This window comes from Malaclemys terrapin, chromosome 3 (genome assembly GCF_027887155.1).
Source record: "Malaclemys terrapin pileata isolate rMalTer1 chromosome 3, rMalTer1.hap1, whole genome shotgun sequence".
NCBI classification, from domain to species: domain Eukaryota; kingdom Metazoa; phylum Chordata; order Testudines; family Emydidae; genus Malaclemys; species Malaclemys terrapin.
Genome location: NC_071507.1, coordinates 149379990 through 149392251, shown reverse-complemented (window position 1 = coordinate 149392251; position 12262 = coordinate 149379990). Strand labels below are relative to the sequence as shown.

Here is a 12262-nt window from a genome sequence, read left to right as displayed (position 1 = left end):
ACAGCCAGCTCTCCTGGACCCCTTTGCCATTCATGTTGTTCTCCCAGGGGATTCTGCCCATCTGTTCCCTGAGGGAGTCAAAGTCTGCTTTTCTGAAGTCCAGGGTCCATATTCTGCTGCTCTCCTTTCTTCCTTGTGTCAGGATCCTGAACTCGACCATCTCATGGTCACTGCCTCCCACGTTCCCATCCACTTTTGCTTCCCCTACTAATTCTTCCCAGTTTGTGAGCAGCAGGTCAAGAAAAGCTCTGCCCCTAGTTGGTTCCTCCAGCACTTGCACCAGGAAACTGTCCCCTACACTTTCCAAAAACTTCCTGGATTGTCTGTGCACCGCTGTATTGTTCTCCCAGCAGATATCAGGGTGATTAAAGTCTCCCATGAGAACCAGGGCCTGCGATCTAGTAACTTCTGCTAGTTGCCAGAAGAAAGCCTTGTCCACCTCATCCCCCTGGTCTGGTGGTCTATAGCAGACTCCCACCACAACATCACTCTTGTTGCTCACACTTCTATACTTAATTCAGAGACTCTCAGGTTTTTCTGCAGTTTCATACTGGAGCTCTGAGCAGTCATACTTCTCTCTTACATACAACGCAACTCCCCCACCTTTTCTGCCCTACCTGTCCTTCCTGAACAGTTCATATCCATCCATGACAGTACTCCAGTCATGTGAGTTATCCCACCAAGTCTCTGTTATTCCAATCGCATCATAGTTCCCTGACTGTGCCAGGACTTCCAGTTCTCCCTGCTTGTTTCCCAGGCTTCTTGCATTTGTGTATGCAACCTTGAGTTCCTACTGGAAGGCTATGTTGTGGGTGTATGAATATTGAAGCGAAAAGGTCAAGTCTCTGTAGCATAATGTTCTTAAAATGTTAATGAAAAGGAAGTTTTATACAAATCTCAACATTAAATGCTTCCTTAGGGCATTGCTTTTATTCCAGCCCCACAAGGCCCATAGAGCATGACCTTGGAACCTCATTCTGCTCTTCAGAGCACTACCCAGAATGAACCTCTGCAGGAGGTGTTGTTACATTCCTATCCATTAGAGTAGGATTTCAAATGGCTACTATCTCCAATCAGACAATTTTTTTTTTATTTGAAGTTGGAAGCTTCCTCTAACAGGACCCAATATTATACTTTTAATTCAGTTCTCACAATTGTCACAGCATTAATTTCCTAAGTACATTCAAGACTATTCCTCCTTTGGTTAAGTATCATAGTCCAGCTCTTAGGAGCAGTGAAAATCTCAGGGCAGTGTTGTCATATCTCCAATATAGAAACCTGCTAGATGGCCAATAAAGCAGAAATTCACCAAATTCTGCATATTGGTCATTCAATTCTAGCCAATGCCATTTCCTTTTTTTGACAGAAGTCTTATCCATGCCTTGGTGCACATGGTTTGGTGGAGGAGGTATTTGTACAGGATATTTACCTTGTTTTGGTTTTCCACGTTTAAAGGATGATCCTGCTTCCCATCCTGGAGGCACACTGCTATGAAAGCTCCATTGTAATAGATCTGTGGACCTTAGCATGAAGAGAAACAGGAAACTGTATTCATGCTTACCTGAAAACTTCCTTTCTTTGGGTAATAAGGTCCTCAGATCTGTCCTACGCTGGAGACAAATAGATCATCCAGGATAGAGATGGAAATTGACACTTAAGGATTTGTGGGTTTTGTTGTTTTGGGTTTTTTGTTTTGTTTTTGTTTTGTTACGTGGGATTTACCATGCTCTCAGTAGGAGAAATTATCGTGCTTTTCCTTCAAAGTATATTTAACATAATCTGTAATTTAGGAAAGTAGATTTGAATTTTTTCTGACTGGGGAGAATTTCAGGAGGCTGAGTAGTTCTCTGCTACCAGTGACTGACAGGACTGGTTAAGCTTCAAGCAGGCTGAAAGGAAACATGTCGGGAGAGAGAGTGGACTCCGGCTCACTCGGCCCCTGTCCTCAGCAGATGGGTCGGGGAAGGAGTTGGCCTGCTGCTGCTGCCTCAGCCAGACTCTCTCAGGCAGCTGCTGTGCCACACAGAGCAGCGACCCAGAGTGGCCACCATGAGAAGTGGCTGGTCCTGCCCCTTCTGCTCTTGGCCTGGCTGCCAGGGAAAGGGGCTGAGCATGCTAGGCGTGGGGGAGAGCCCCTGTTCCCCCCTAGCAGGCCAAGCAGAAATTGGGTGGGAGGGAGGGAGCACGTGATCCTGTCCCCCCCCCCCCCCCCATGTGTCACCTATGAAAGGGCTCTCCATGGCTGCAACATGCTTCACTGAACAACATTTGTATCTAGCAGCTATATAGATTTCCCGAGGAGGTCTGGCTAATCTAGATTCTGACCATCTCCAAGGCAATGTGTAGCCCCTCCTTTAGAATGTTTTAGCATTAATGAGAGGTAGGAGGAAAAAAAGTGATTGTCAGGACAAGAAGTGTATGACCCATGAAGCGTCTCCTATACCAGGGAAGGAGATCATGGAAGCTTTTTTACTGTTTTCCAACTGGCGACACTTAGTTTATAGATACTTTAATACTTCAATTTAAGGAACCTGCCCCTTCAAAATGAAATGGAATTGTGGCTGCTTAATGCTGTGTGAAATTTTAGATTGTGTGACCTACATTGTATTGTTTCTATTGTACCGAAGTAAGAGGGTGTCTTAGACTGTGACAGAAAACAGGATGTTTATCATGAGGGTTTCTCACTGAGCAAAGTTTTAAATTGACAAACTTGCTTAAAATGTTAAGATCATTACTTATGCTAGATAAAGATCTTGTTGCTTGTCTTTTGCCATTTTAGTTAAAGTAGACTAATCTCACTGCCTTAATCCCCTTCTCCTCATGGAAATTATCTTTGTAGCAGCATAGGAGCTGTAACATTAATTGATACAACAAGGTTCATTCATAGATAGCTACAATTCTCTAATGCAAATAACCTGTGCATGCTGTATAGACTCAGATAAAATGTCTGAACAAAAGCGTGTAATTTGTTAAAAAATGCAATGCATGTTTGTACACTGTGGACACTCTGATAGATCTGTTCTTGCATCTGTCTCTTTCCTTTTTTAAAACAATATAAATTACAATTTCTGGAGTATTAAAGAGGCAAGTTTGCTCTTGCTACAAATTTGTTCCAGTGAGTGATGAACACTGGGTAAGTGGTTTTCTTGTGTAACTGAAATAAAGGATTAAAGGAAGTGCTTGTAAAATCAAAATTCAGTGTTTGGGAATATACTGTGTGTTACTATTGTAGTGCATTTTAAAATGGGAATGTATTTAAATGGGATAGGAGTACTGAAGCATGAATGAGAGTACTAAGCTAGGAATCGGGAGACTTGGATCTTCTTCCCTAGAGCTGCTATTGACTTGCTGTATAACTCTGAACAAGTCCCATCCTTTTTGAATGTGTTTCCTTTTGAATAAAATACCTATAACTGTGTTACTGTTTTCTATAATGCCCATCACTGAAGTATCTAAATATGTGGGGATAGTGCTTACCTTTAAAGCACTTAGCATTTTTCATCCATAGATCCCCAAGTATTCGTAGCAGTAGTACAGTTGAGACTACAGTGATTGCTGTAGTGCAGCTATCTTTACCATTAGCATCCCTCCATTTGTCTAAATACGAGAATGATAAATGCTCTGGATCAGGGGTGTATCTTTGTTTATACAGTACCTATTGTGATGAGGCCCAAATCCTTGATCAGTGTCCTTAGGAGCAACTGCAGTAGAAGTAAATTGTTGTGGTGGTTGGGTGAACACACTAAAACTTGCCAAGTAGAATATAGAAATGGCAAATTTTCACTTTACTTAACACAAATAATACACTTATTGAAAACATAGCTCACAACATCTTAGAGCTACTTTCCTATCTGCAGTTGAAATTCTGAGAATATCAATGTTTTTATCTGACAGACTTTTCTGGCTGTTATCAACCAAGTGTTTCCTGCAGAAGAGGACAGTAAAAAGGATATGGAGGATAATTGTAAGTATGTATTTTATAGTGTGTGTGTATATATAATAGCAAGGATCCATTTGTTTTGTAACCAAATCTCTACTTCTCTCTGTTTGCTTGAAGTTGCACATAACATTAATGGATCTTTATTGCTATAAATGTGTCCTATGTTTAAACCAATTTTAAGAGGCAGTTGTACCTTACATTTATTGCTCTCAATTCTCAAATGAGCATGCAAAAGGAGCATGTTTCATTTCAGCGTGTGAGCTGCAGTACTCTTATAAAACTGTAACAAAACTAATGGCAGTTTGATTTGAATATGTCAAATCAACTGCGTCATAGTACAGTAGTGACATGATTCATCAGTTTAATGGACAGTAGAGTGAGCTACATGCAGCAATATAGGACTTGATTTGCTCTTTTGTTATGTATTGAAAAACTACCTGTTTTGTCAAACAGTACTCCAGTTTGGGGGTAGTAATGGAAGAGGGATGCTGTATACCCAAAATGTTAAGGCTGTTGTACGCTTCTGTACTTTTCCTCCTTTTTTTAATCTGGCAGCAGTGGCTATAATTTTGTTGTTGCCTTATGCAATATAATCTGTTTGCAGAGTTGTTTATTTTCTGTGGGGGAGAAAAAACTGAAGAAATTGTCTTTTTAAATTTTGCTTCCCAGGGACTGTTGGCCTGGATGTTTGAAATTGCCTTTTACATGGTCGCCAAGACCAGCTCCTGCTGTTCTTAATATAAAATACATAGAGGGTGGGATTTTCTAAAGCACTACATGACTTAGGACCTTAAGTCTCATTGAAAGCAATAGCATCTACTTCCTGTGACTGAACCTAGATATGTAGCCACTCTGCAACAAAGAAGAAAACAAGACCTGAAGCTCGTGATATCATGTACAGTGTAGGGTCATTATAGGCAGAATTGGGAGCTAACATTTTCTGTTAGAAGGTTGTCTTTTCACTGCTTATAACTTTGCCAAAGTCGTAACTATTTGGGCTGTAATTTTCCATGCTGGGTGTCTGTCTCAGGCTTATTTTTATTTATTGATTGATTTAAAGTGTCAAAAAATTGAGCAGTTTCTGAGAACAAGGTTAGGAAAAAATACTTTGTGTGTTTTTTTTTTTTTTAAATTGTTTACTGCCATTTCATTGAGATGCTCTAGAACCTTAGTTTTTTGGAGCAGGAACTTGATGTTTTGTAAGGAACATGTTTTGTGGTAACAGGGATGTGCATTTTACCATCTCTGTGAAAATCCGCCCCAGTTTGACTGGGTTATAAGCATCTGAATATAAGTTCTCATATTTATTTAGTTATTTATTTTATTTGGCATAAGCAATCTGGTCAAGCCAAGCCATAGTGTTCTTATCAGCAATGTTCAAGGCACGAATACCTCTAGGAAGTTCAGTCATTTTGCAGTCCTCAACAATGTGTGTCATGGTTTGTGGCTGCCCACATTGACATAGTGACCTCTTGTATACTCAGTAGAGACTTGTTGGAGTTTGGCAACTAAATTCTCCAAAGATTCCATCTGCAGTGAGCATGCTCCATCCCTACACATCTCCTAGCCGTTGCCTGGACTGCACAATGAGCTATCTCCACAGAGCAAGTGAGCATGCTTCATCCCTGGACTGCAAGGGATGAGCAGTACTTTCCCTACAATTTCTCCTCCTGAATCTTGGGAGCTGATTCTCTCTCCTGTGCCTTCAGTGCCTCCCTGGTTGTGCCCAGGCAGTGTGGAGGAGAAAGAGGAAGCATCCTTGTTGAGATAGCCATGGGAGGCAGACTTGTTGAAAGTCTCTGGTAAGGGTAGAAGCGGTAAAAAATGAAGATATCATTGTAGGGTTCTAAAATAAACCACCTAACCAGGAAGAAAAGGTGGATGAGACCTTTTTTAAACAACTTAATGAAATCTTCCAAAACAGAGGATTTGATGGTGATGGGGGACTTACCCAGACATCTGTTGGGAAAATAATACAGCAGGACATAGATTATCCAACAAGTTCTTGGAATGCATTGGTGACAACTTTTTATTACAGAAGACAGAGAAAGTGATTAGCGAAGAGGCTATTCTGGATTTGATGCTGACAAACAGGGAGGAACTTGAGTGAAAGTGACCATGAAATGATAGAGTTCATGATTCTCAGGAATGGTAGGAGGAAAACAGCAGAATAGAGACAATGAACTCCACAAAGGCAGACTTTAGCAAAGCCAGATATTTGGTAGGTAAGATCCAATGGGAAGCAAGTCTAAAGGGAAAAAAGAGCTCAGGAGTTTGCAGTTTTGTAAAGAGACATTAAGTGCACAAAAGCAGACTATCCAAATGCATAAGAAAGATAGGAAATATGGTAAGAGGCCAATCTGGCTTAACCAAGAAATTTTCGATGACTTGAAACTCGAAAAAGAGTCCTACAAGAAGTGAAAACTAGGTCAAATTACAAAGGATGAACATAAACCCAACAACAAGCATGTAGGGACAAAATTAAAAAGGCCAAGGCACAAAATGAGATTAAAGTAGGTAGGAATATAAAGGGTAACATGAAAACATTTTATAAATTCATGGGAAGCAAGAGGAAGGCCGGGGACCAGGTAGGCCCATTACTTAATGAGGAGGGAAAGACAATAATAGAAAACACAGCAATGGCCAAAATGTTAAATGCCTTTTGTATTTCAGTTTTCAGCAAAAAAGTAGCAATGACTGGGTGACTAACATAGAGAACATCAGTGAAATGTGGTAGTATCTGACTCTAAAATAGGAAAAGAACAAGTTAAGAATTACTTAGACAAGTTAGATGTCTTCAGGTTGGCAGGGCCTGATGCAAGAAACTGTCTGAACAGATCTGAGTCATTAGTGATTATCTTTGAGAACTTGTGGAGGACGTGAATGATACCCGAGGACTGGAAAAGGGCAAATATAGTACCTATCTATAAAAAGTGGAATGAGGATAACCCAGGGAATTATGCACCATTCAGAGTAATTTAGGTACCCAGAAATATAATGGAACAAATAATCAAACAATCAAAGAAAATAAGATGATAAATAACAGTCAGCATGGATTTATCAAGAACAAGTCATGTCAAACCAGCCTTATAGCTTTCTTTGACAGGGTAACAAGCCTTGTGGATAGGGGGGAAGCAGTAGCTATCTTAGATTTTGACTTTAGTAAGGCTTTTGTTACTGTATCACATGACCTTCTCATAAACAAACTTTAAAAAATAATAACCCCTTCAACTGAAGCAACAACCTTTTGATGGGAGAAGAGATTTTAATTTATTTTAGGGACAGAACAAAATGTGGACCCTTTATCCTTAGGATCTTCATAAGCTTGCTCTCTTCTTCCCTTCAAAGAACTTTTTCTGACTTGGTAGTATTTTCTAAAGATGCAGAAATAGGAGAGGATTGTTCCCCTCTATATTTTCTTTCATTTTGAGAGGTCTCTCTTTTAATAGTCATGGGATTATAAATCTCCACATATTCAAGAAATTAACTTGTCCCACAAGGTTAGAATCTGAATTATACTCCTGGGAGAAATCAGAAGAGGAAGAGACTTCACCGTGAGTGTGGAAAGAAGTTGTCTATTTGGCTGATTTTCTCTCCCCATCCAAGTATAATCCTCCTGGAAGGGAAAAGGATAAAGAGTTTGGTAGGATGGAACATATGGATGAGAAATAAATCTCATTAAAGTACCCGATTGTCTGGTTCAGTAAGAACACCTCAGGCTGTCCTCTCAGGAGGAGAGAAATTAGTTTGAGAAATAGGATGAGGAACAATTTGAGGGATTTGCAGACCAGAGCGAGAGGCTTTATCCTGAGCAGACGAAGTATTTCCTTCATTGACCTTACCATAGAAGACTTAGATGTGTAGTAAAGGAGTTTTCCTTCTGCTAGTATCTATTCGTATCCTCCCATAGCTAAAAATGCCTTCCCTAAGCAGTCCATATGTGAAGTCAAGTTACTCTTAGATCGCTTCCAGAAAGGGAAGCGCTGCTTCTTGCTGGAGCTGTACACACCAAAGGGTGGCCGTGGGAATCTGCTTCTGTTGCAAGCTGGTCTGGCACATTTGAGTAGGAGGCAGATTCATTGCTCACTGCTGAAGGGAGTGAATGGCATTGGTAGACAGGGCTCTGCTGCTGTTGCCAAGCTCCCATTGTCCACTGCTAAGGTCTGTTGGACTGTAGTTGCTGATTGTGGCAGAAGGAGGATGATGAAGAGGTTACCAGCTGCCTGTCTGGCCTCAGGGGTCCCAAGGGATTGATGTCCCTGTGGATTGAAGTAGCTGGGAAGGTTGACCTTCAGCAATAAGAACTGGATGGTTTTGTTGCAGAGGGGTGTTAAATAACTGTATAAAGTTAAGGCTTGAGAGGGTCCTGATTGGTAGTGGGTCTTGTACCATTTTATACTAAGCTTTTGGTGTTTGGAAATAGAATGAGTTATTTGAGCCTCAGGAAGTTGAGGAAGAAAAAACATGTTTTTTCCCAGGATTTCTGCACAGAAAGAGTCCTTCCTGGCCCAAATTCAGAAACAGTGGTCACTTTCTTCCATTTTGTGGGCCTTCTTGCAGGGTGTGGTGAGCACTTGCACATGAGCAATGCATCAGTAGAGGAGTTAGAGAGCTCCTGAGACAGGAAGTACAACTGGCCATGAAGAAAACAATGAAACTTGACTCTAAACAAAGTACTGTCAAATGCTCAGAGGAAACCAACTGAAATAATAGAGTATTTTGTGTTGCTGATTGTTTAAAGTTTAGCAGTCTGAGGTGTTGTTTGAAACCGAAAAGTAAGGATGTGTGTGTTCTGTGTTTGAAATTCTAACCGGAAACTAGAGAGACCAGGAGTAGAGGAAGTTCCTAGGTTGAGGAAGCTCTACATAAGAGATGTTCACAGAGTAGCCTTAGGGATAATGCTGTTGTTGACATAGATGGAGCGGGTATTGATGCCCTAGAATTAAGACTGCCTAACACTTTCCATTGTTAACCCTGTTTTCAGTTCTTTATAGCTTTGCCAAACGTTAACCATTCAGGCTGAAACTTTCTACGCTTGCTTTCTGTCTCAAGATGGGTTTTTTAAAGTTTTTCAGTAAAATTGGTTTGCCCATTTTCAGCAAGGAGGTTAAGGAAAAATAGGTAGTTTTGTTAATGTAAATTTTTTTTCTAATAGTTTCTTTGCGCACCTACAGCGTTTGGAGCAGGGATTTTATATATATGGCCAAGACAATTGTCCAGGGATCAGAGGGATGCTTTTTGTTGTTCCCATGAAAATACACCCTGATTTGACCAAGTTGTGAACATTTGAAAATCACCACTTGGATATGCTAAGAATTAGCAATTTCAACTAGCTAGCTTTTAGATGGCATTTTTCTCTATGCACAATGTCAGAGAAAGATTTGAAGGAGGATAAGTTGGTGCCTTTATGGATTTTTACAAGAAGTTTGTTGCCATGTATAAAGGGGAAGTATGGAGGAAAGCATGAATGTGCTTGTGGGAAAAGCTGTTGAGGGAGTTTGGGAGTTTGCTATTATTGATGGAGTGAAGTCAGAGATTGACACTTCCATGTTCGAATGTTCTTTGTTAAATGTTATAAGAAAATAATATTATTTGATATTGTCACAGTAAATTTAGGTAGACATTTTCCAGACAAACTATATTTCTTTAAGTTGATAGTGTCCCTTTAAAAGGTTTTGAAGGAATCAGCGGGATTAAACTACTCATGGGCCAAAAAAGAGGAGGGGAAGCAGAATTCTTCTTAATGCTGAATTTCAGTTTAGTGATCGTACACTAAGATGGTTATTTGTCAAAATATCTGTGTGGGTTTTTAAATTGCAGGTTCACTAATGTACTTAAATGAAGCTACACTCCTTCACAATATCAAAGTGCGGTACTGTAAAGACAGAATTTATGTAAGTATTACATATTGTATTAGCTTGTATAATATGCCAAATAAATGTAATTATACTGTTTATTATGTATTTGTGCCATTTTGTTTTATAGCAGAAAATAGCCCAAGCATAATTGGTAGCATTTATGAATGTTAGGGTTTTTGATAAGGAAAGTCTGGTGTGCCACCTCATTCAGATGGGTAAAAGTAGTCCGTTAATTAGGTAAATTGGGTAATTTGGACTTTCTGTATGTTGTTTAGTTCATTATTTTATTACATGGTAGCAAATTGCATTCCTTTAGGTATGCTACTTTGCCAGTAGGTCTGCTGTTACCAAAGATGGCTCTTTTTCTTCATTATTTTTGAACGAAGCAAACAGGTGCCTCCTTTGACACTTTCTAGCTCAGATAACCATCTTAATCTTTTATATTGCTATCAAATTGCCTAATTATACTTAATGAATTCTGACTAAATTACATTTAGTCCTTGCCATCTGCCCTGGCAATGACAGCTGTGAAATAGAAGAGAGGCAACAAGCATTGGAGGGGGGGGGGGGGAAATCCATGTAGTTATATAAAATTATTTTTCTTCACCTTAAAAAAAAAAAAAAAAAAAAAAAAAAAATCAGCATTGAGATGGTAGAGCTAGGCAACATTTGCATTAAAAATCAGTTGTACTCAAATGTATTTAGACGTAAGCTTTCCCATCAAAAATTGTGTTCTCTCATTTTCAGTTGTTGCTGAACTGAACACTATACAGCTATGAATTATTTACAGAATACCAGTCAACCGCTTTAGAAACCATGCTGGTAGTGTCAATAATTTGACTGCAGTTAAAAACAAAAAAACAAAACCCAAAATACACAAAACAGATATCTAAAGCAGAAAAGACGAGGTTGAAACAGTGTTTTAAATAAACTGTTTTAAATAAATGCTACCTATGTGTTTCCCAGAATCTATGTTGTATACAATTTGGTTCAATTTTTGTTAGAACTAGTTTTCCCTGGTAACGTCAAATATAATTGGAGTAAACAAGATTATTTTGTATGCTGTTTTCAGAATCAGTGGTATGTAATCTATCTAGCTACCTACAGGAGTGTTATATTAATACTGGTGACTCTTGAACATCTTTACACATACAATTTTCTTCAGGGAAATAGTGAGAACAGAAGTAGCTGAAATAACCTTTCTGTGAGCAGGTGTAGTTCTCTCCCCACTTCAACACAGAACATGTATGCTGTGTTAGTGGCCCGTATCCAACCCCCTTCTTGGGGCTTTCCACTATTCTCAACTCAGAACAGCAAATGAAAAGAGTTAGCCTGAGTCACTTCATCATCTGGCTTTTTTAGGGTCTTTTTTTGTGCAAGAGTATCTCTTGTCTCATCCTCAGGCATCTAACTATTCATTTATGTAATCTGGTCATCATCACTAGTATCTAAGCACCTCCCACACATTCAAGAATTTATCCGCATAACTCCTCTGTGAGGTAGGGAATCTTCATTCTTCCCCATTCCACCCCTGGAATTGTGACTATCTGGTCTGGCTGTAACTGTGAATCAGAAGAATAGCCTTATATTGCTATGCGGGATAGTATGATCTGCTACCTTTGCTGTTTAACTATTTAAACATTTTTAAAAAGTGAATATAAAGTTGTATCACCCCAAATTGTTTTCTAGCTTGATAGAAAATCTACATTATGTGTTTAGTTGTTGCATAATGTTTTTCTGTGTATCTATGGAATTTTATTCCAGTAGAATATGGATTTATGTTGATGATCAATACATCCAAGACCAATGAGATACACATTGGTAATACAGTGGCTGTGTAGATTCACAGCAGCCTTCATGTGCTCATTGACAGGTTACACACATCTTTGTGACTTAGAACTTGTTTTATGGGGTGGGTAGAATGTTGTCTAGGGCACAGTTATACTGGGTATGAGGGTGTTTTTGTTTAGAAAGTGCTTTGGAAGTTTTTGCTTTCTTCTGAGATGTCTTTTAAATACTGTTAAGAAATACAGCCACTCCAAGAGCGCATTACCCATCTGTATTTGCAGTATGGTGTCAGAATTAGTTGTATATAATCCTAAACGATGAGACTTTTCTGGCAATATTTGATTGTGTCCCCAATCTAATTTCATTGTTCCAAATTCTGAGATAGGATTCTGTTGTTTTTAATAGCAATTCAGAGTTGCTTTTAACCAGTTAGTTGAATTCTTGCTAGTGGTTTACTATGATTTTTTTTTTTCTTCACAGACCTATGTAGCCAACATTCTTATTGCAGTGAACCCATATTTTGATATTCCTAAACTTTATTCTTTGGAGACTATTAAAAAGTACCAGGGTAAATCACTTGGGACATTAGCACCACATGTCTACGCAATAGGTATGTCCACCATTTATGCCTTTCTTCTGTAAAATATGCTTTTATCCCCACTTCATCTTGCAATCA

At 39.2% G+C, this 12262-nt stretch overlaps 1 protein-coding gene across 10 annotated transcripts in view; it reads left to right on the top strand.

The window, feature by feature from the left end:
- MYO6 (myosin VI) overlaps positions 1 to 12262 on the top strand; it is a 163209-nt gene that overhangs the window by 48821 nt on the left and 102126 nt on the right. For all 10 annotated transcript variants that reach the window (XM_054021868.1, XM_054021874.1, XM_054021873.1 and 7 more), the window contains 3 exons: positions 3895 to 3964; positions 9761 to 9834; positions 12067 to 12196. In XM_054021868.1, the coding sequence (XP_053877843.1) occupies positions 3895 to 3964; positions 9761 to 9834; positions 12067 to 12196 (274 nt within the window). The remainder of the gene's footprint in view (positions 1 to 3894; positions 3965 to 9760; positions 9835 to 12066; positions 12197 to 12262) is intronic.